The sequence below is a fragment of the Hypanus sabinus genome, chromosome 20 (assembly GCF_030144855.1).
Source record: "Hypanus sabinus isolate sHypSab1 chromosome 20, sHypSab1.hap1, whole genome shotgun sequence".
Lineage (NCBI taxonomy): Eukaryota > Metazoa > Chordata > Chondrichthyes > Myliobatiformes > Dasyatidae > Hypanus > Hypanus sabinus.
Genome location: NC_082725.1, coordinates 10,494,798 through 10,518,105, shown reverse-complemented (window position 1 = coordinate 10,518,105; position 23,308 = coordinate 10,494,798). Strand labels below are relative to the sequence as shown.

Below are 23,308 nucleotides of genomic sequence, written 5' to 3'. Positions count from 1 at the left end.
GATTGATAAATGGGCGCGATTTAGAATCGAATGTTGACTACTCAGTTGCAACTTTTCCCGGATTTCTCAATTCGAATGTATCCCGTCTGAATAATGTCATTCTCAAAATAAAACATCTGGCCAATTATAATCACAATTACCCACTTTTAACAATCGACTTTTCTTACATGTGTTTTAATTAATATAAAGATTGCCAATAAGGTGTTTTAAAACAATGTTTAATTTAATATAATTAAAGTGAGATTATTGGAAGATGATGGGTGTATGACGATGTATGAAGGGTTATGCATAAATTTAATGTTTATATTTAATTCTTCTTAGTCATTATCTATCCCATACCTTTATAACGAACCATATACTCACTCATTTGGCGGTATTTGGCTCAGACAAGAAATTGAGACCATGTTTATTCAAGCACCGTTTTAATGTTTCTGAGTTTTCTTTGCTTACACAGTTTTCATTCAAAGTATACATGTCAAGAACGAATATATATATTTAAATAGATTGCACCTTAAACCTTTAACATCGGTTATTATTGAACAACACATACACAGACTACAAAGCAAACTTTCGATTGACAAATACCACACCGAATATGGAACCACAATATATTCAGCTGACGATGCAGTTCGGGTTTTCTATTATTACATTTGGTTATTAATTTTTTAATATAATTTAAACAGTACACATGTCTAAGACAACTGATACAACACTTAAAGAAACACGATTACATCAGTCAATAATACAAGGTTTATTGAAATCTTTAGCAAGTATATATTTTAATGACACCCATCAAAAAGTAATAATGCAATTTCTCCCTCCTAATACAACTATTTTGCTTTGTACAGCATAGTATTGAAGCATATTGCGAAAGGATTCCATCCGCGTTAAACGTAAACTGGCTTCTAGGTAGTATTCATTATGTTTCTGTTGTAAAGTGACTACATACACACCTCATTAAAGTACACACATATCGGAATATATTTCACTATCGTACTCTCATATTATGGAACTGTTATAAGAAGGGCGAAAAATCAAGACTCCAGAAGAACATTCTCAGTCTAGAAACAATTTTTTTAAATTAATCCATTTAGGTAGTTTCCATAAACGTGCAAGATGTCCACTACTGTGGTATAGGTAGTTTACATTTAATTGCCAAGTGAATACAACCCATTGCTTTACATCCCTGGTGGGACGGTATATATAAAAAGACACACTAGTAACACAATAAACAATGTAGAGAAAAACGAGGAATTGAGCAGAAATAAACTATTTAACTCATCAGATATTCTAATACATGATAAGAGTGGCTCCAATACTTGGGTTTCTGGTTGGATTGGAAATTAGCCTCTAAAGTCACGACGTTCTTATTTTGTGAATGGTATGCAGAAATGTTTTAAAATATGATTAGGATGCGAATTAATGAAAGTAAAATAAGACTAGTAAATAGCTCAGTGCATGAGATATATCTTATATCACAGAGTGGTAAGTGAATTTAATACAATGGCTACCGTTTGTTTTTTTATCGGCCCATATTGTTCCTATCGCTCCACTATTGGAGCACAGAGTCGGGATCCCATTCCCTTATTTAAGTAGAGTGCAGAGGTTCAGAATTGTCCTTTCATTTGTGTGTTTTTTATATTGCAATAAGAGATTCTCGGATTAGCTAGGGAAAATACATGACCATCGGGCAAAGGGTCTACAACCATTTGCTTTCACTTTAGTATTGAAAGAACTTATTCTGAACCCATTTCCTTCTTATGGTTTTACTAATGCCGATCAAGATTTTGGATTTTTTTATTAAAACCAAATTAGAGAATGAAAAATTATTATTTATTTCAGAAGATTATTGAAACATATAGGTAGTATAATGAGTGCCAACGCACAACATCTTTTTAATAGTCCACGACTGTGGCTAGGTAGTTAAATGTCATTGTTAGCTGTTGGGAAACAGCTTTGTACATTCGCACAGTTCAAGCTTCAGATGGATGTTTCATTCCTGTTTCTCCTCGGTTGTGGTGCTAGAGCTGCCAGCTTTGGTTTCCTTTTTCCACTTCATCCTCCTGTTCTGGAACCAGATTTTGATCTGCCTCTCAGTCAGACACAGAGCGTGTGCGATTTCGATCCGCCGCCTGCGAGTCAGATAGCGGTTAAAGTGAAATTCTTTCTCCAGTTCCAGGGTCTGGTAGCGGGTGTAGGTTTGCCGACCTCGCTTTCTGTCCGGGCCTGGGGTGCAGGAGAGGAAATAAAACCAAACAGTAATTATATCTGTGTTTAAAATAAAGTTTAATAACTAGTAAACATAGATAATCTGTCTAATTCACTACTGGACGCTCTAACTTTCCCCACGTCTGCTTATTAAATTGTCTGTGCACTAATTGTCTCTTTTATTAAATTGTCTATGGACTAAATATAATTTCTAAATAGCTTTAGGATGCAAATGAATAATTTTGATCGAAGCGTTTCTTTCTTCTAGCTATGTATTCAAGTAGAATAAGGTTTAATTGAGGCCTCTGTGGTCTTTAAGAATTGTTGTTAAGTAGACTGAAATAACATTCAGGATCTACACATTTCACTCAGGATTATGGATATCAATTTAATCAGAAAATACAGGTAACTTCTGTCTTAACGTTCCATTAAAGGTTCTCCAAGTATGTTGACCAGTAATAGAACCACACAAATCCGGGCAGATTTACACTTGCATTACAGTACTAAATGGTACGTTTTAAAGACGAACCCACATCTATAGGGTTGAATCTTTACATAGGTCAAGGGATCTTTCTTGGGGTAAAATACGTATAATTTCTTCAGTCTTTCGACTGTGTTTTAACTGTAAACTTACATTAGACATGGAATATATCATTCCATACGCTCAAGACTATATTGCTTCCCGAGTATCAGTTTTTAAAAAGCTTATTTGATGTTGACTAAAGTGAGTAAATAAGCAATATGTGGCTCGCTGTTAACCTTAAATGAGCGGATGTCGAGAGCTTTTACGAGGATTGTACTGATTAATTGTGCAATAAAAGTTTTATGATTGCTATCTGCATACAATGCCACATGCGTTTGAGGAACTGTTCCGCAGCTATCATTAAAACTCTTTAACTACTTTCAGGATGTACTGGCTCTCATCTTAACTGGCCGCTTGCACGTCTCCCATAGCCGAGTTACATTCATGTCCCATACCTGCATTCCTCATCCAGGGGTAAATCCGGAAATTGCTCTCTGCTTGAGGGTGCACGCTTGTCTGGTCCAATTTTTCGCAACCCTGTTTGCTCAGATCGCTGCAAAGTACTGGAATGTTCTGGTCTAAGGCAGAGCAGCGCAGGTTGTAGGAATCTGAATTTAGGTTATAACCCGTGTTGTACATGGAAGGGCCGTGATAGATTGCACTGTTAACATTGTACAACCCGGCCATCGGGGTTGGGAAGGCGCTCGCGCTCGCTCCATAGCTCGATCTTTGAGAGTTCGCGGCAAAGGCACAAGAAGTTGCTTCAGTAAAGCCACTCGTGTTCTGGAAAACGGATGTCCCCGCCGTATATTTGGGAAAAAGAGCATTCACATAATACGACGAACTCATAATTTTGTCTGGTGATTTGTTGGCCGAGACTCTTCAGTGTCGGTTTTACGAGATAGCGTGATATATGGCAGCATTACACCCCCGATTTACACCAAACACCCATTTTCCTTCGGCCCGACTTATTTCTATTCACGTGACCCGACCATGTGATCCCGTCGCCCAATAGCATTCCACATCACAGGTGGTAAAAATCATGTTATTCGACTATTTTCAAAATAAATTATGCAAGAATCATATAAAAGATTGCATTATTAATATAGATAGGTTGTGGAACTTTCCAAAAGTAAGTATCTTCTAACAAGTTCTTGACAAGCCAATCCCCCTCACATGTATGTGAAGATTTTTCAGAGCGCAGGTATGTCTCCAACGCTTTTGAAAATTAGATGCACGATGAATTTGGAAATGTAATGAAAGGTTTTCTTTGATACAAAAAAAAGGAGACACGTTGCTTTTACTGGCTGAAATAGGTAAAATTCACATATAGGAGAAAACCGATGATCACATTACATCAAAATTATGAAACATCTTCTACACTTTGCTTGTTAAAAGTAGACATTACACGGTTTCAATTAAAAGACAGGCGCTCTTCCATTGTTCCACACGCGCTCTCTGTGCAAGAGTTTGCTGTTATTCGGCATTATGAGTTCCTCTATGAAATAAAAGGGATATGGGAATGGGGGAGGGGTTGGAGGCCTATGGTAACCAGAGCCCAATGGAATTAATGATCAGGGTTCATCTATCTAATCTCTAGATTACGGGATAATCTGTGTGGTTTTGATGGGTAATAGTAATGCAAAAAAAAAGGTCGAATCCACAGTAACGCTGCAAGGGAACTGGGCGGGGCGTCGCTGTGATATCAGCTCCTGCTATGAACTCTCGATCTTTTTATGTATTCTATCACGTTTGCATACTGATGTAGCAAAATGCATAATTTCATTTTGTAAACCACCGCATTTCCTCTGCCACAGATATTCTGTGGAAACCTCTTGGAGTTGCTAGGTAATCTGACTAGATCCCCGCAGGGGCTTTAACCCGGCATCATTTCCTCCTTCTGTTTTACAACTTTTTTTTTTCATTCTCTCTGTCTCCTAATTCTCTCATTAGATCATGGAAGGTGTCTCAGAAGCGAGTTTCCTTGCAATTGCGACAGTCGCTCTACTTTGGCTTTGGTTGCTTTCTAGCCGAACTCTTGCCTCAATGCACAAGATTAACTGTTATATTTGTTCGATGTTATACTTAGGCAAGGAACCCCAGGCCACTGTACATACAGCAGGCACACAGTCTAACAACGACGCACCTGGTACGTTAAAAGTAAAGGCTTATTGCAATAAAATATGTTTCTGCATTTGAGTCTGAAATCCTTTAAGAAGCACTTGCTTTTATGTTATTAAATGTTATTTTCTTTTGAACTCTGGATCTCTCCGGCTAGTTCTAGGCTTTCCACCCGCGAAGATGCTTTATCGGGAGGTTGCTGGACTGCATTCGTCCCTCGATCGTTAAAAAATAATCTTTAGTTTATATACCACCAGCCTATAAAATTGCTGGTAATCTCCATATTTCCTGTACATCCCTAAAACGAAACAACGAGCTAATGTAAATACCGCACGAACGGCTTGAGAGATGGTTTTGTGTTCTAAACTTTTCTTATAGTACAAATAACTTAAAATAAACCCGAATTCGAGCTGTCAAAGATTGTTACCACACTGACAGGATGTCAAAAGAATGTATAAAAATAATTTTTCAAATAGATTTAATTAACTTACTCAGAACGTATGTATATAGCAGAGAGAAGAACCATCACCTACCGTGTGATAATCATATTTTCTAAGTCTAAACATTCCTCGCAAAAAATATGTTACCGCTACCGATTGTTCTATGATTAGAAATAATTGATCTCCGACGAAAACTTTAAGAGGATCCAGTCAATAGGAGGGGGTCAATTGAAATAAAAAGTAAGGCAATTGAACGGAATAAGATCAGCATTTCATCCATGCAAAATTACTTCAATAATAATAAAAATCGTGCTATTAACTGAAGTCAAATACACGCCAAGAACACCGATGTTCCTCAAAGTTCCATAAAATCATTTTCAAATAACATGAAGCAGAAAACTGCCAAAGCTATTTTTTTCCAATTTTCTTTGGCACAATATTTCTCTATTCACCAGGATTGCTAGTTTCTTCGTACAGTTGTCCTATGATCATTCCGAACGCATGAACCTAGCTGCATTTGTTGTTAAATATAGAAGAAATAATAATATTCCGCCCAACCTCGCCAGTATGCTTATATTCTGTTATCTAACTAAATTGTAACCTTCCCTATCAAGCACTGATGCTGTTTATTTATCAACATTGCCAATTTTTATTTTCTTTTTATTACCAGGAATCCATGGGTACATTATACGCAGCATTGTTGTAACAGATCGAATTGAAGGACGTGCAGAAGCAAAGAAAGCGAGATACACGTTAATGCGATTATATCAAAACATTGTGGCCGTAACTCCAAACATTGCCAAAATTTTAGAAATAAAAATGATTTATAAAGCTTTGCAATTATTGCTGGTTTCTAAACAATTCTGCTGTTATATCTTCAGCAGTTCTGGCATATTTGATCTTGCACGATTGAAAATCGATAAATATTCAATTACTAACAATTTCTCAATTGCATAAGTAGATAGACAGGAAAACAGACAGACAGAAAGCAGACAGGCCAGCAGAGAGGGAGACGGACATCGAGACAGAAAGAAGTATTCACAATATTGGGTAGCAACATAATATTTTGTAGAAATTTTGGCAAATTTCATGTCATCTGGAAATTTTTGCATTTTTGGAAATCCTATCCCGTTCAACGATGAGTATTTTTTCTATGATATTCTAATAGACATTTAAATGTTATTGGCAGCCGGTTGCAAATACATGAAAAAAATACTTTATGGAACATTAAGATTATGTTGCACAGCAACAGATCATATTGAAACTGCAGCTGGGAACTTTACACTTCAATAGACAAAGTAGCAACGAGCACTTGATCACGAAGCATATATTTGAAATGCGATTGAATAATAATATATATCTTGGCTGTCAACATATTTTGAAATACCTTTATATCAAATTCCATTACAACTCATTTGCTGTAGTTTGGAATCTATTATAGAGCTGTAAAACTTCCAGATTCCTCTCTGCAGCTTATTAAGAAAAAATGGAAGCCTAGTTTTGCTAAATTAGCATAGCGTTGTGGCAAGAATGTGCAAACACACGCGTGCGGATACACGTTTGAATATATACAATTTACGAGCATCATTTTTAGAATATATCGTGAAATAATTATCATTCACGTGTTCGTAATTCTGTGGCTATCCGACGAACTTTTGAATCCATGTGCAGCACTTTTCAGTGCGGCGATAGAGCCACGGCTTTGTTCCAAAAGGTAAAAGCGAATATGCTTCCAAAAAGTAGTTGTACGTTTTTGACTTTCAAAATAAACTTGAGTGAATGTCTTCAAATATTCCGATTCTGGTAATAAATAGGCCTTCTTTAACGCCGGCCACCCCCTCATTCATTCCAAGACCAATGTGGGGGAGTTTCTATAGAGACTACCCTTTTAAAAAATTATATGCTTAAATGTCGCAGTTTGATCCAACAATAAAATATTATGCAGATGACATCACATATGTAAAAATAAACGTGTATCCCCTTAAAACTTTTTATTTGGTTACCATTATCAAATTTAAATAAATTATTAATCATTTCATGCAGATTCTAAAACTTATTTGAATGAATTTACCGCGCCTTTCACGACGTCCTTATTTAATACTTATCTATATTTAAAATGCATTAGCTTATGTTGCACTGAATTATCATCTTTGAAATCTATAATTTTCTGACTTCATATAAAATAAAATTATCGCTTATTTCAGTAATCTCTTGTTCTCATTCAGACCAGATCACAGCCGCGCGAGCACGCGCGCACGCACGCTCTCTCTCTCTCTCTCTCTCTCACACACACACACACACACACACACACACACACACACACACACACACACACACACACACACACACACACACACACACACATTTTTGCGTTCACCATTGGGCGAACTTATTCTATCTAACTATATATTATACATATATTTAGTGTCAATTTGGTGTTTTAAATATAATAATCTGAATTCTGGTTATAAATTATATGTGATATGGATTTTATTCTCCTTCGTTGTGTTACATTTAACGAGATTCTTCCTGCTCTTCTTGAAAAGGAAGTCAACATAAATAATTAACATGCAATCATAGGCATGAAACTGCATGCGTATATGTCTGAATACATGCATTTGTGTTATACTTGCGTGAGTGAGCGGACGTACTGTGCACGTAGTTTATATGCACGATTTTATGTGCAGATATTTAATGATTCGTTTTCAAGTAACTTTTAATTGCTCTCCAGTACTGCAAACTGCACAGTAGGGCTGAGGAATAGAGTGGAAAATAACCAATTTAAAACGCCTTATTGTACATTAAAAATAAAACACTAAAGTACAAATGGTTTTCAGACCCTGTGTGAAGTGGAATTAATCTGTTCACAAATGAGTTGATAGATTCAAAATGAATATACTCCATCGACCACAGTCCGAATTTACAAGTGTCATTTGTCGTAGATGTTTTCATCCTATTTACAACCTACTGTATAAATAAATCCCGGGATATAACAGTATTTGCACTTTTTGGCAGCTTGGCGGCACTCTTTTTAAACTCTTTTGTGGATTAATACTGCCATCTTCCGGCTGTAGGGAGATCTTGCTTCAAAAAGAACTGCTGAATGGGAATGCCCAGAAAAGCCTTGTCTAAACTGTGTTGAATCTAGTAACTCCATCGATTTCAATCAGATATTTACTTATATCTACCCAATTAAATATCGAACATTTAAAAACAGACTTAAAATAACTATATATCAGTTATTTTTGCCACTAGACGCAATAAATTAGTAAAGAGATATGTGAGGGGCCCACGTTAGAGACGAGACTAATAAAGGTCGTTATTTCCGCAGACCCTTTTGTCTAAGCAGCCAGACAAAACAAATGGATGGCCTTCCCTGGAAAAATACTGATTGTAGCTGGACAGTTGTAAACTCATTAAAACCTGAATTCCAGACGGCTTGCCAGACCCTTTATTTTATTGCAAGTCTCCCTGTTTAGTCTTTGAAGTTCCATATGTAACAACAGAGGGCGTCGCAACATTCTAACCCTCCAGACTGAACACTTTAAAAAATAAAATAAAGCAATTTCAATTTACCAACTGTTTTAATATCATAATAAAATTTTATTTTAATTACTGTAAACCCTATTCGCGTGTTTACCCTAGACATGAAGAATACTTCGATCGTCAGTGTCGTGTTTATGTACTTCGCCCCTTAACCTCCAGCGTTTTACACCCCATAAACGCTTACAGCAGTCATTTTATTTTATTGCGGTACACCACTCTGAATTTTACTAACGACAGCCACTGCCAAGACTTGCTGCTACCCCGGGCCTTTGCGTCCAAATCCCAAACCGTTTGAATCCCACTAAATCCATCCAAACTGTCTTCGGGGATTTAAAAAGTTACTAGGGATCGTACAATTAGCAAGGAAGTTGCACAAATGGCCAAATCGTGTACTTTTTGTTGGTGGAGGAAACTCAAAGACTAATTTAACTTTCTTTGCTTTCAAAGGCTCCGATTCTTTTGTGTTGATATGTTAAGGAAATGGCGGCAAGGATTACTGCCAGACTGATTTTTTAAAAAAGAATATATAGATATTCGTTTCATTATAATGTGATGAAATCCCAATAACATTGGGGTTTTTTCACAGGCAACTGGATCAAGGTTATCTATTTCCACTCCGAGTAAAATTACTGCATTTCTTGCATAAGTAACCCACAACAAATCGTATAAATAGCCAGCCGCATTGGAGCATGGCCAAGCGACAAATACAAGTTGTTAGAGCGCTTTTGCAGGTTCTCGGGTTAATTGGTGATAACTGGGCGTTAAGCTCAAATGTATTCAGACCCTGCGTCATCAAATCCGCTTCCAAAACAAAGCTACTACTTCAATGTTTATGATATTTTTCCTCCCCCCCCCCCCCCCACCCGCCCGAAACCTCGAACTCTAGTTTTAGTTACGAGTAAACATCTCATGTTTATTCCGGGAAATCCAAAGAGTAGATCAAATTTTGAATGCCAGAATTTTGGAAAGAAACCTAATAGCTTTTGTTGAAGTAGTCGCTAACTGTTACAAAACTATGTGTTGATATCGGAGACTAAGTCTTGGTGCTGAACGGATTTTTCCTTGAAATTGATATATATATATATATATATATATATATATAATTTTTATTTCATTATCCCTTTTGTTGTAAAAATTTGGGTTTAATTCTAATATTTTAAACCCGTAGAGAATAGTTGAATATAGTAAAAGGGTATGTTTGGTGAGTTTCGAAAAATTTTGAAATTATGGTTCAATAGATGAAATATATTCGGGGGACATTGTACCCCGGGAAGCATTTCCGTAGTTTGAATTCCATGACGAGAAAACACGTGTGTTTATGTAGTGAAACATATATTTTATTAGACAACAAATAAAATGACATTTCATTACAAACAGTATAGTTTGGTCAATATGACACGAGGTATTCATTTTAAACGTGTACACAAGTTTAAATGTGTTAGCTTGGCAGGTCTAAAGAAAATCCCATTTAAAACACATTAGTGGTATATGCTCTTTCTATTGCACCCAAATATTTTCCTTGTATTGTACACATTACCTTTATTGACAATATTGTTTTCTTTCCATCGCATAAATGCATCTAGACAGTTTTTAAGAGTGACATTTACACACGAAACATAGGTAGTTACTAGTTATACATATAGGTAGTTTTAAACCAAATCTTATACTTTTCTTTGCACCACAACACCGATAAATACAAAGTGTCTGAGAACTTTATTCGTGCTTTCATCACAATAGACAATAGTATCGTTTAGCAGAATGTTCAGCGCTGCTTTTTATTTTAAATAAAACTTATATTAGCATTCTATGCAATTCAGTTTCATATACTTGCTGAAGAACAACACAATCGTCATGCACCCAGGCAAGGCCGTTACTCAGTCTCACAAAGACAGCATAAAGCCCGGCGTTTTTTTTTTACAAGTTAATTCACAGTGAAAATAATACAATATATGTCCCAAGTTCACCACGAAAATAACATTTCATGTCCAACACACAGCCTGTTAGTTTTATATTAAACATCCTGAGTTGAGCTGAGTTTTTTCTTTTGTTGGTTTACACGATCTTAACTCAGACACCGCCCAAGCACATAGGCCCAGTCACAGAGATAATCACGACAGACACAGGGATTCAAGTATATAGGCAGCATCGTTTGCTGCGTGTAAAACGAGTAAATATTAAACTAATACAGTATTACTGAATTACTGCCCGCACAGAATAGCGGTAGATTTATAGAAGGTAGTTTTCATGTAAAGGTAGCTTCCGTAGCCACAGACTTAACCTTGCCGTAGATGTCTCCATCTTTGGTTCCCATCTAACCAATGCATTAGTCTTTCCCACCAAGTGTAGTCCAGAACTGGCAAAGGAGTAATTTGTGCTAATGGTATGATATAATGTTCTCAATGTCTTTCTAAGCAGGGTCTGTTTCGATTGTAATAGTGAGTTAGTCCTTTCCCCTTCCAAGATATTTTAATCCGTGTCACCGGTCATCTTTAGGTCGTTCCTTGTTAATCTTTTTCATCTTCATTCTTCTATTCTGAAACCAGATTTTAACTTGCCGTTCGGTGAGATTGAGGACTCTGGCCACTTCGTATCTGCGGTCTCTCGTGAGGTACATATTAAACAAGAATTCCTTCTCCAACTCCAGCGTCTGATGTTTAGTGTAAGGACAGCGTTTTTTTCTGGTGGACCTTGCATGCAGCCAGTTGGCGGAAGGGTTATCTGAAAGTGTAAAGGAAACACATTTACTTTATTTCCCTTCCCATGTTGGTCAAATATTGCAATATTCCCAGAATCAAAACACCTTTACAGATAATAGGGGTTGGGCAACTCTGTGTTGATGAAACTGTTTTCTGCAAATTCATATGTTCACACCGATTATCTTATGTATTTATATTTATCGTGCTTTTAAAAATATTATTTTTTATCATATTGTGTTTTTTTTTTGTGGTGCATTGGATCTCGAGCAACAATTATTTCGTTCTCCTTTACACTTGTGTATTGGAAATGACATTAAACAATCCTGAATCTTCAATCTTTGAATGATTATACTTTTACACGCACTGTTCACTTCAGTGAAGAGAGTCTCTGCACAGAGTTTAAAATGAAGAGATAAAATAGCTGTATTAAGACAAATTGTTAATCAAGCTAATTGCATTGTGTGTTGCATGCATTTCATCTTTCCAGTGAACTTATCTCCATCTCATTTACTTGCACTTGAATTACAGGGACTGCAATTAATATCTTCCCCTTCCTCTGTTATAAGGAATGCATACCAATTCAATTTATACACGGTTTCTGTCCATGGAAATGCCCTAAAACGTACAAATGAACCTTGATCAAATACCTTAAATTTATGCATAATACTCTCACTCACTCACTCTCTCTCTCTCTTTCAGACACACACATACACACACATACAAAACACATAATTAGAAGGAGATAAATGTTTTTTATTACTGCACGCAATGAAAAAGTCAAGTATATAAAATGACTCTAATTTATAATCCTTAGAAAAGTTTTTTTTAAAAAAGATGCGAGATTTCCATACTTACTTGGATCCAAGTGCAGCTTATCTGCGTTTGGCTCAACCTCTCCATTATTTTCAGAAAAGGAAATCTCGGCCAGACGTTTATCACCGGGAGATGGTCCACAAGGATAATCTGAGAGGGCTAACGTGTGTGTTTCAAACGTGGTGCAGTCATTCCTGCGGGCAGCTGCGGGCTCAGGTTTGATACCGTAGTGTCTACTGGAAGGTAACCCGGGGAAGGACAAGGTTCCCGGCATGGGATCTAGCCAGGAGCGCATGTACCTACCATCAGGCGTAGCGGCAATAGGTGCCTGGTGCATGTATGGGTGATAAACGGCGGGCATATTGGCAGAACTCTGAGCATGAACCGGGTTCCAGGACGTGCTGAACACGGTCGCTTTAGATTGGAAGTTACATGGGGAAAAATCGGGGTGCTCAGCAAGAGGTGCCTGCCTGGAAGACTGAGCCAATGGACCCGAGGCATATCTGGACGACAGCAGATCCTCGTTTTCATGCATTATAAGAGAGTCGACATAATAATTGCTGATAGTCCCCGATGTCGACATGCTCGGCAAAGACACAGCAAGCGCCTCTGAAAATATGAAAGAGCAGATTTCAATATAACAACTTACCGCCGGGACAAGTACAGTCCGCTAATATGGTGCAAGCGCACTTCCACGCCATTGGATAAATTACCCACGTGATTCAAAAAACAACAATAAAATATAAATCAATCCGCAGCTTGTAGCGGGGTCAATCTTTTATAGTCATAATTTTATATAGCAAGTTCATATGTTTTTTTTTGCAAAGGGATATAATTTCTTCTATATAAACCCGTCGATTTGTTTCTGGCAACTGAAATGTGAAAAAATATTCGGTTGTATTTCTTTTCTTAGGGGACTACTTTATATCATAATCAATCTTCCCATCTGATGCTCGTTTTTTTTTAACGAACACCTTATAATCGTTAACCTTCTCATAAAATATTATGAAAAGAGTGAAATTATAAACTGCATAAAAACAACAAAGAATCTGTGTTCGGGCAGGCATTTACTATTCATGCTTGGTAAAAACTAAAATTCAAATACATTTTTAACAAATAATAATTGTTAACGAAGTTTTAAAGACTACCTCTGAGAAGTGGCGTGTGTACCTGTATCTGTTATGCATCGTTCCTTTTAAAAACGAGTTCCACATTAAACCCACTGTGTCAATCTCCGTTTTATAACCGTTTGAGCAATTAAACTACATGTTAGCAAACTATGGCCATTGCAAAACGGCTCTTTACCTACAGTAAACCATAATAAATTACAACTTCCGCGTACAACGTGTTATTTTTGGTAGACAGATGCAGATACACGGGGGATATTAATTTGTTCGGAAATCCAGTAGTCCCCACATCTTTTCTCTTCGGATTCGTGGACAATCTCCTTCATACATTCACTGGAGGATTATGTGGGCGAAAATTGCAAAGCCTTCCTTCACTGACGGTATTTGGAATTCTCGTCTCTTATATGGCTCAGATAGATTCCTTTCAATGGCAAATGAAAACAAACCGTTAGACATTGAACAAATATACGAGGCCTATTTCTGTGGATTTCGCCAGCATCCGTATTAATGGCTTCATTTATTACCTTCTCCCTTCGGCATATTAAATATTACAACGAAGTACTGTGCTTTAAAACCTAATTGGGCCTAACCTTCTCTTTCACGCACACACTTTCTACCGATATATGTAAGATGTGTGAATGTGTATCTCTAAAGCGACGGATGATTTTACTCAACAATATTAAAATTAACATAAAAGATATTCCTGAAGGCCGGTATTATGGCCTGGTCCAGTGTTTAAGTAAATAAATGTGCAATATATTTAATAAAAAATCTATGAAATTACTTAAGAAATATTTCGTAATAATTTTCCGTCATTATTATAACCTTTTGCGTAGAATAACTTACCATTTGTGTTCTAACAGGAAATATTTTCTTTTGTATCTAATGATCACACGTCGATTCATTTATTTGTTTGGCTCTCCTGCGCTGTGTTCGCAGAATAAAATGGTAATTTTTAACAGTGTCTCATTGGGACAGCTTTTTAAATGTGTTTATATGTAGGAAACAACTCAGAATCTGCGAAAGAATTAATAACAGCTATTCTAAATGACTGGCATTGAGCCTAGTTCTGTTTTAATTAAAAATACCCTTGGTCTTTAAGGCCAAGTAATTAGATTTGGCTGTTGAAGCTGTCGATTCGCAACTCAGCCGTAATGTTTCAGTTTTAATTTTATCTTTGTTTGCGGCTATTTGGCTAGCTATATGCGGTTAAAAATATTTCGTCTGCTTAAAATGAAGGTGGAAAAAATCTCTTGGTGTACCTCTACAGTAGCAACAAAGTCTTCCCCCGCAATCAATGAGAAGTACTTGAACTGTTGCGTTATATCTGATAACGCAGAAATAGTGAAGAAACAAAGACAATTATCAGATGCCACTTAAAGCCAACGTGCTATCGTCGTTGCTCCCACACATACACCCTCCTTCCTACGGCTGTCCTCACAGCCATCCGATGATTGTATAAACCTGAAATAACTGAAACACGGCGTCCTTTCCTCTGGGTTTTTATATTAATCTGAACAATTATATTTTTCTCCTTACTGCTTTGACTTTTCACTGTTAGGGAGAGTGGGTCAGGAAGGAGTTTTTTGTGTGGGTGGTATGCTGGTGTTACGGGGGGTTGTGGGGGGAGTGCTGAAGTCTGAGTCTAAAGTGTCTGCTGGCGAGGGGTGGGGGCGGGTGTTGGGGAGCTTCAGCCGTCGCTTGCGAGCGGACATGAGTAGCTAGACAGCGCAGTGTTACATTGAAACTGGTGGAGTGATGCGGTCTAGCGCAGAATCAAGATCCATTCAAGTCCAGTGCTGAGCCTAAGGGAGAAAAAAGGAGACGTTTGCGTTTCCTGTGCAGATTGTCTGAAATTGGGATAAAATGTTGATTTCATATATACATAAAGTGAAGCCACGGGGCCCTGAATCTGTACTTCGCTAAACAGAGCCGTTCATCTAATTAAAATTAAGGTTTTTTTAAATGAGCTTTTTAAAAAAACGACTAGCCATTAAAACAAAAGTTGGAGTGCGCCGCGTCTAGCTGTGATCCTAAAGATTTATAGTTTGTATGTAATGCTTGATTTTAAACGATATAGTTGAATTCGTTGCAAGTACTATAATCATTACTTAGTTCCTACCAAAACCTAATCCATTCCCTTACCCCCCACCTAAAATATAGTTACGAATTTTGATGGTTTGTATTTCAGTTTAGGTATACAGTTGCGACTCATGTTCAGGCGTTCTGGACGGGAAGCTCACATGTTATTTGCAAGCTCCAGCTCTCAAGCAAGGGCATTTTTAAAACAGCATAAAGAAGGAAAATGCAGGAGCGTTCTTGGATGTAATTCCTTAAGTTCGCCAATAAATTGTTAAATGCCGCAAGGATGCAGATAATTCAGCGTAGAGGAGTGCAACAAGGCATCCACTTCAAGTTTAAAATATATTTGTTAGAGAGATAATTCGTATCTCATTCCATGACAAGGCGAATGGATCAAGGATAAAGCTAAATTGCTCTTCCTGTGCAGTGTCGAGTTGGTCTGGTTTACTTTTACTTTAGAATTACGTTTATTCTAAATAAATAGCATATCGTTATGAATTAATGCAAATATTATATCATGAAAGTTCAGACAAAAGTATTATACCGATGTTTTCTCAGCAAAAAAATTAATGCTTTATGGAATTATCCAGGCAAATTGGATTGTCGTTGAATACACATTGTAGTCAGAATAATTTGGTAAGACTGAGATAAAGCTGAGTGATAAAATTTTTAAGGTTGACATAGCCTGGAAATTTTGATTTTTTAGAGGGACTTTACAGCCCTGTCATTTAAAATAACGCTGACGCCTATGTTTCCGTTCAGATAACATCTGTGTGAAATTGCAAAGCCCAATTTGTACACTCACAGTACGTGAGGACGATAAACATCTTTCATCGTTTTCGTGTCTAATTTGCTGTAAGAAAAGTATTTTGACCAAGACTCAAACGTGTATTAACTATATAATTTGCATGCTGGCGATATCTACATGGGAATCAAAATTGTCCTGAACGCTTTGCAGCTAAACGCTCACTTTCAGTTGCAAACAAGTCATGTCTGATTATAGTCTGAGAAAAAAAAACAAACATTATATTGGAGTGTTGTATAGTTACGAATATTTGAGTCGCATTTTAGTTCATTCGCAGTAATCCGAAATTAAATACTCAATGTGAAACTGTAGAGGACCGCATGCACTGGCCTTTAACAAAAAGGAAAGCGAGCTTCTAATTTAACATTAATGAAGGCGACTACAAAGCTGTCGCGCTTTCCTTTTTTATAAGATTATAAATCGTAAGAACCTCGGAGATGACTGCGAACAACGCACAAATATTATAATACAAAATGTAACCAGAATGATTTAAAAAATAATATAATTTGTACTATCAGATTTGTCAAATAAGTCATAGTTAAAGGACATTAAATTGGGAAAATAGCATTAAAATATAGATGATATAAAACACAATTCGATATTTATTCGGATGCGTAATGATTAAAGAAATATCTCCAACTTCTTGGTAACGTATTCGTCTATAGAATCGAGGCAAATGAGAGGAAATGCGTTTAGTCAAAGGGCAGAGTTTACAACGTTTTAAGTAGGGTCTGCCAGTTACCAGAAGGGATGACCAGTACAAACTTGACTTCCTTCGCGGGTCAATAAACCATGCCGTCGATAGTTTAAGGTGGCACAGCGGCATCAGGAGAATACGAACCTGCTGTGGTGTACCAACGCACTTATTTTTTTCGGAAGATCTTCTTTTTACATTGAACTGAGAAAATAATCAAGATAGAAATTTCTGCTTTGCGTTAAATCTCCTTCGACAACATGCTGGATGACATCATTTAATATTGCAGATGAGTTTTTACCCATATCTGAATTAACCAGAAGTAATTTCCTTGCAAAGCTAATTTCAAATCGTTTGTAGGACCATATGGAAAATTGTATGTAAGGATATTTTCTTTGTACAATATGCAAGTTCTGCATTTTCTCCATTAATTTATTCTGCTCGTTTTACTTCAGAACAATTACTGAACATGCATTATATGTACAATGAATTTAATTCTGTATTCATAAAACAGGACAAGAAACTATGTAGTTACTGTATAATGATCCTTGCCTTGCATAATGACATTGAAACATCCACTTTAAATAGTTTAATTCCAAAGGATGTTCAATTAACTTAGCCAACAAAACAAGGCACCATTGTGCTTATTTACTTGCTTTGCTTAGATTAAAGCTTCTGTTTGTCTGGTCTAAACAGCCCAATATAATGGGACAAGTCTGATTTCTGTGTTTAGTCTAGTTTCAGCAGAGCCTGAGCAGCGCTTCCACTGCGCTCCGCCGAGGTCGCTGTTTCCAAGAACAAACCAAAATTACGCGCCTAGGCGCCATGTAATGATCATAACCGAGGCCTTGTGCCTTTCAAGTAATTTCTTTGTCTTGCACATGGTAGAATACATATGCATAAAATGCGTATCTTAAATCATGTTGCAAGGACATTTTTTTATTTCAAATTTTCACCGCGAATTACAATATGAGCCATGCACAGAATGGATCAAGCAAATATGTGACTTTTTTTTTTTAGCTATGCTAATATAACTTGGAATATTTATCACTAACAAAATGGAAATCTGCAATGCATCGATTACGCCGCCGTACGTATGAAACTGCCGCAATCTGCAGCAGGGTACCGCGGACCATCATCGGTACTTTGAAATAATGCTTCGACAACGCACACATATTGAAGGGAAATCGAAATGTATCATATTTAATTTAAACATGAACTTGATCCTTCTTAGGAAAAACAAACAAATCGAATGTAGAATGTTATATTCAGGAAATTCCACATCGTTCGGAAAGCACAGTCCATCTTTAGATTATAAAATAAGGAAGAATCTCTTGTGCTCTTTAAAAAAATACCATTGCATTAATTTCGGAATGGGCGGGGGTGGAAAGTTATAGAATGGCTATCTACTATATCGTTTTGTTGCACGTTTTTATTCCTGTTACGGAACTTTACCGCTGGCCGTATCAAACCAAAAGCCTTTAAATTTTTTCATGTTTTTTTAAAGTATCTGCTGTTTCTTTCCAAACCAGCTCAAGAACTCACTGGCGATGACGATAACTGCAGTAATTCAGGCAGTTTCGTGTTGTAGAGTTAGACCTTACCCCAACAACATGAAACTACCTAAATCACAGGTCAGTTCTATCTCAGATCTTTAGATTCCTATCACTGTACATAAGTAGGGGGCAATCTGAATGAACATTCAACAAGCTTACTCAGATAGAGGTCACAATCATTGCGCTTCCCGTCAAAATCTTGCATGCATTTACCAGAATCGAAAGACGCTCCAACAAGCAAGGCTGCTTGTCCCTAAAATTATTCCCAAATAATCGACGGTTTTTCGGGGTTTTGATGCCGGATTCCAATTCAAATGAATAAATTGAATTGCAAATTCAGCACGAGAATACTTGTTAGACCCCACTAAATATGGCGGGGTTCTTTATTATCCCTGTGCAGGATTTCACGCGATCTCTATACATGTCATTCATTCTAGTAATGATAAGCTATTGTAACTTGTGTGCACTGCAATAATAACGAGTTCAAGGTTTGTCCGAAGAAAAGAGCTAGTCAGATGACACAGACAATAAATATATATTTTCTTTTTTTCTTCTTCTTCCATATCTCCCACCCAAAAAGAAAATAGCCCATACAGTAGCATTAACTTTCCTTTGCTAACACCACAGATTACATTTAAAATATACCAAAAACACGTGTTTGTTATACATGATCCCTTACCTATTGGTTTAAATATACGATAATGGACTTCGCTCTTCATACAGATCTCACCTTCATCCTGAATACTTCCAGATGTTTGATCTGCTAGAGTATTTCGATTCTTCAAACTCTTCTGAGTTTTGCAGATTAAAAGATCTGGTGTGCATTTTGTTCGAAGAAAACCAATTTCCTACATCCGAGCGGTGCGCTGCTTCCTCTGTCTTCGTGGCTGTTCGCTCAACTGAAACCACTCGTCCAAGACAGCAACAACCCAGATATACTAGCAAGTCATAAAACTCAACAAAAGCCGACAAACGTTACAGCACCATTGCTATATGGCCCAGACAAATTACGACCGTCTAGGTAATATTTAAATAGATTGCAACGGTAATTGCCAGTCTTAAACCCACCATTCCTGTAGTAAACCTTCTCAACAGATAAAGGTAAGGAAAAAAACACCGAACACAAAATGAACTTTAAAAAAACAATGTGCATATACCTATCTCAAAGGACTCCGACGAAATACGTTTTATTCATCTTCCAGGGAACACAAGATTTTGCTAACGTACACAGTGCAGCGGCAATAGGATCAAGCATTTTCTGAGTTTTCCAGTAAGAATATTTCTTTTTTTTTCAAAATCAAAAATGAATTAATTCTAGTTGATTTTATTTTCTTTTTAAAAGGGAATCAGCGGCACGGAATAAAAGGTCCCACATTCTACTTCATTATGTTTGCAACAATGTTTCACATTTAAATGTGCAATGGTGCTTCCGTTCATGGCATGTGATATATTTATGTAACAACACACTTTTACAGTATATTCACATTTAACTTTTATCGACATATCGGTATATGGTAGTAACATTATCCTGGAACTATTTTAACAGCATAAATGTATTTAAATATTACAATGTTCGATTTACTTAGCTGATAATTGGTAACTAGCACAATTAAATGTTTGTTGACATGTTCATCATCCTTCTTCCCCACCCCACCCCCTCCCAACCCTATTCCTCTTCAGTTGTTTGGAAAATCGTCATATAGGACGATAACTTCTGTGCATGCCTTACTCATCGATGGCCACACTTATTATTATAGATACAGAGACAGACTAGCTCCACAAATAAAAACAAAACACATAAAACGTATTTATCTACAATCAGCACAAGGCTGAGACGTCAGAGGTAAGTGGAAAAGGTTGTAGTCTTTTAGTAACACTAGCACAACTTCCCGGTGTCTCCGGCTAAAATATTCAAACCAGTGTCTGTGTTTATCATGAAAAGCTGAAGTTTGCTGTGAGCTCCCGAATCCTGTTCTCACGGTTCATTTTCTTGAGTTTCATTCTGCGATTTTGAAACCAGATTTTGACCTGTCTGTCAGTCAGGTGGACACTGCGGCTAATCTCTAGGCGACGCTCTCGAGTCAGGTACATGTTGAAAAGAAACTCTTTCTCCAGCTCCAGGGTCTGATGTTTGGTGTAAGGGCATCGTTTTTTCCTGCCACTCTTTGCAGTCAGCCAGTTAGCCCCATTTTCAGCTTTCACTTCCCCTATTGAGTAAAAGAAATGGCAGCAAGCAAAAGGAACGAAACAGACAGAGATAGATAGATAAAGAAATAGATAATAGAGAGATAGAATGAGAGAGTGAGAGAGAAAGCAGATGATCAGAGAAAGAACAAAATGTTTCGTCAAATAATTTTCAATGGGAAACTACTTGTTCAAAAATGGATACATTTACCTATGTTCTCCATGCCATTGTGCCCAAAAATGAGGTACACCATCTTTAGATACAACTTGAAATATTCAAAATACTGCATCCTCTAATTGTTTCAAATTTTCACTTTTAATCTTATAGAAACATGGTCCTATTTTTCCCATTACCTGTCAATACCTTTACTGTACGTTTTCATGGTACGGAAAAATAATGCATTTTGAATTATTCCGTGATCTAAGCCGATCTGGGTGTTTATGTGGTATTACAGAGAACGTGGAGTCTTTTAGGATGAAGATGAAATTAGTTTGAAAATCGTATTTTAATAGAATTGGACATAATTTAAACAATTGTCAGAAATCTTATGTACTCAGAGTGATACTGTCAGATTAATTTCATTCCATTCTGTAAGAGTGCAACTTATTTCTCCTATCAAAGTGCTAGATTAATGCCAACGCAGTTGGTTATTCAATTAAAATATACTCGTGAAATTATCATACAATTCAATATTTTGCTTAGTGCCTCTCCTATCATTTCAGACTCTTAAGTGTTCAGTCCTATTTCTTGTCATGTTTCACATGAAATAAAACCTATCTTCATCCATGCCAATAATCCAAGGAGATTAAGTGGGATTCTTCATTTAAGCGAACAACTGCAAATGTACCAGATCGAAATGTTGCCTCTTTACTTGAAAGCTTTAAGATTCTTGCCTTTCTATTTCACCACTTTTTTCACTTGAACTAACTTATTGAAACGTTTTCTTATGAAGTTCGTTAGAGCTACAACTAAAATGATCGTTGGACATTTTAACTTTCTATTGTGGTGCTCCCATTTAACTAAATGGATGGTTTTTGCGTACAGTAAGAAATAAACTAGGTAACTTCTAAAACTGTCTTTTCTCATCTACTCTGATATTTTTAACAAAACCCCATGAGCAATAATTCTACACTGGTTTAATAACATCAAATGTCTTAAAGCAAAATATGACAGCATTCTCTTTTATTATTTTGAAACTTTTCCTATTTTCTTATTTTAACCCTGTTTTCTCGAAAGACGCACTAGATCATAAAACGTCCCTGATTTCCTTTGAGTATTATTTATTGGCTGTCTTTTATTTACTTTGGACTCTGTGTTCAAATATGCGGTACACTTAAATAACTGTAGACGGGATTCGTGGTTTGTAACTTATCTGACAAGTTTAGAATGTGAGTGCAATTGATTCCGGAGCGTGGGCTCACACTATAAACTATACTAGGCATTAATTTTTACAGCATAGCTCACGCCCAAAAATAAAAAGTTCACAGGGTCAAAACGAACCCCCCTTTGTTAGGCTTATTGGCTGTACCTGCCACGTCTACCCATTTCAGATTGCTAGCTCTGTAAACCGTCCACTGTCTCTTATGTACCTACCTTTTGTTTCTTTTTCAGGAGAGTTTTTGCTGCTCTCTGAGGGGACTGGAGAAGACTCTTCGTTGGCTGACGAAGCTGGAGCTTCTGCCTCTTCCCTTTCGGAACCGCAAGTTAAATGGCCGGGGGATGTCCCTTCGCTCCCTTTCCTCCCCAACTCACTCGGGGTCGAAGCTGAAGAAGGGGGTGTTCCAAAACGGATCTGGGACTGAGGCACGAACGGAGAGGCCCCAACCTGCCCAGTGTTGTTATAGAGTGTCTGTTTGGATGCCGGGTAGGCTTGGGACAGACGGAAATAGCCGGGCACAGGAACCCCGCCGTTAGTAGTAGTGTCACTAGTGGAGCACGACTCTGACGTTAGCCTTGGAAACGTGGAAAGATCTGTTGCTGCCGCGCTTTTTGGACATTTCTCAGAATCATATAAGCAATAGGCATTTTCTTCTTTGATATTCTGGGGGAAGGAACATGCTGCTTGCTGGGTTGCAGGTTGATCCATGCGACAAGATCTAGGAGGATCTGACCAGACTTCCATCCCGCTCATGTAGGGATGAGAAGTCAGGACCATACTCTGAGAGTTGTTCTCACTGCGTTTGCTCAGAGATGGGAAAAGTCCACAGTTCTGGATGCCGTATGATAGATCAGAACCAGGCGGCAGGTATACGCTGTTGTTGGGATAATAGGTTCCTTCTCCGCCACGGCCCACGCTGATCAGAGAATCTACTAAAAAGGAGTTTGCAGCCGGGCTGTCTGAGCATGACATTGTTGTGGGGTAATTTGGCGAAAGCAGAAGATATCCAGTTCAGGCTGACATTTCTTGTGCAAACACGTTGAATATGATTAGAGATACCTCCGCAGCACGACAGGCGGGACGAGCCAATCAAAAGGCATAACTGGGCATAAGCCACTCCTCTTTGGCGGGGCT

General features: G+C 37.4%; 3 protein-coding genes and 1 long non-coding RNA gene across 5 annotated transcripts; 1 reads left to right on the top strand and 3 right to left on the bottom strand.

The window, feature by feature from the left end:
• Window positions 1-1,816: 1,816 nt before the first annotated feature.
• LOC132378288 (homeobox protein Hox-A7) lies at window positions 1,817-3,708 on the bottom strand. The gene is made up of 2 exons (XM_059945081.1): window positions 3,187-3,708; window positions 1,817-2,226 (listed from the first exon to the last, which is right to left on the bottom strand). The coding sequence occupies exons 1-2, from the start codon at window positions 3,578-3,580 to the stop codon at window positions 1,994-1,996; spliced, it is 627 nt and encodes a 208-aa protein (XP_059801064.1). The 5' UTR covers window positions 3,581-3,708; the 3' UTR covers window positions 1,817-1,993.
• A 6,445-nt stretch (window positions 3,709-10,153) lies between these two features.
• LOC132378280 (homeobox protein Hox-A9) lies at window positions 10,154-17,259 on the bottom strand. Of its 2 annotated transcripts, XM_059945066.1 has the most exons (3): window positions 13,690-17,259; window positions 12,390-12,956; window positions 10,154-11,556 (listed from the first exon to the last, which is right to left on the bottom strand). In XM_059945066.1, exons 2-3 carry the CDS (start codon window positions 12,928-12,930, stop codon window positions 11,315-11,317), a joined length of 783 nt encoding a protein of 260 aa, XP_059801049.1. In that variant the 5' UTR covers window positions 12,931-12,956; window positions 13,690-17,259; the 3' UTR covers window positions 10,154-11,314. The 2 variants fall into 2 exon arrangements, with proteins under 2 accessions (XP_059801049.1, XP_059801050.1); XM_059945067.1 differs by lacking the exon at window positions 13,690-17,259 and having other exon boundaries at window positions 12,390-12,990.
• An 8-nt stretch (window positions 17,260-17,267) lies between these two features.
• On the top strand, window positions 17,268-20,278 carry LOC132378281 (uncharacterized). Its single transcript, XR_009506955.1, has 2 exons — window positions 17,268-18,689; window positions 19,335-20,278. It is a non-coding gene; the product is annotated as an uncharacterized LOC132378281 (long non-coding RNA).
• On the bottom strand, window positions 19,783-23,197 carry hoxa10b (homeobox A10b). Its single transcript, XM_059945064.1, has 2 exons — window positions 22,390-23,197; window positions 19,783-20,818 (listed from the first exon to the last, which is right to left on the bottom strand). Exons 1-2 carry the CDS (start codon window positions 23,144-23,146, stop codon window positions 20,544-20,546), a joined length of 1,032 nt encoding a protein of 343 aa, XP_059801047.1. The 5' UTR covers window positions 23,147-23,197; the 3' UTR covers window positions 19,783-20,543.
• Between the last annotated feature and the right edge of the window lie 111 nt (window positions 23,198-23,308).

What these genes read in the sequence shown, in the direction of transcription:
- LOC132378288 (XM_059945081.1), bottom strand. Translation starts at nt 3,580, where the DNA reads ATGAGTTCGTCGTATTATGTGAATGCTCTTTTTCCCAAATATACGGCG. An exon ending in CCCCTGGATGAGGAATGCAG is followed by an intron (nt 2,227 to 3,186) that starts GTATGGGACATG and finishes CCTGCACCCCAG; the next exon opens with GCCCGGACAGAAAGCGAGGT.
- LOC132378280 (XM_059945066.1), bottom strand. Translation starts at nt 12,930, where the DNA reads ATGTCGACATCGGGGACTATCAGCAATTATTATGTCGACTCTCTTATA. An exon ending in TAAGCTGCACTTGGATCCAA is followed by an intron (nt 11,557 to 12,389) that starts GTAAGTATGGAA and finishes TTACACTTTCAG; the next exon opens with ATAACCCTTCCGCCAACTGG.
- hoxa10b (XM_059945064.1), bottom strand. Translation starts at nt 23,146, where the DNA reads ATGTCATGCTCAGACAGCCCGGCTGCAAACTCCTTTTTAGTAGATTCT. An exon ending in TCCTGAAAAAGAAACAAAAG is followed by an intron (nt 20,819 to 22,389) that starts GTAGGTACATAA and finishes TTTACTCAATAG; the next exon opens with GGGAAGTGAAAGCTGAAAAT.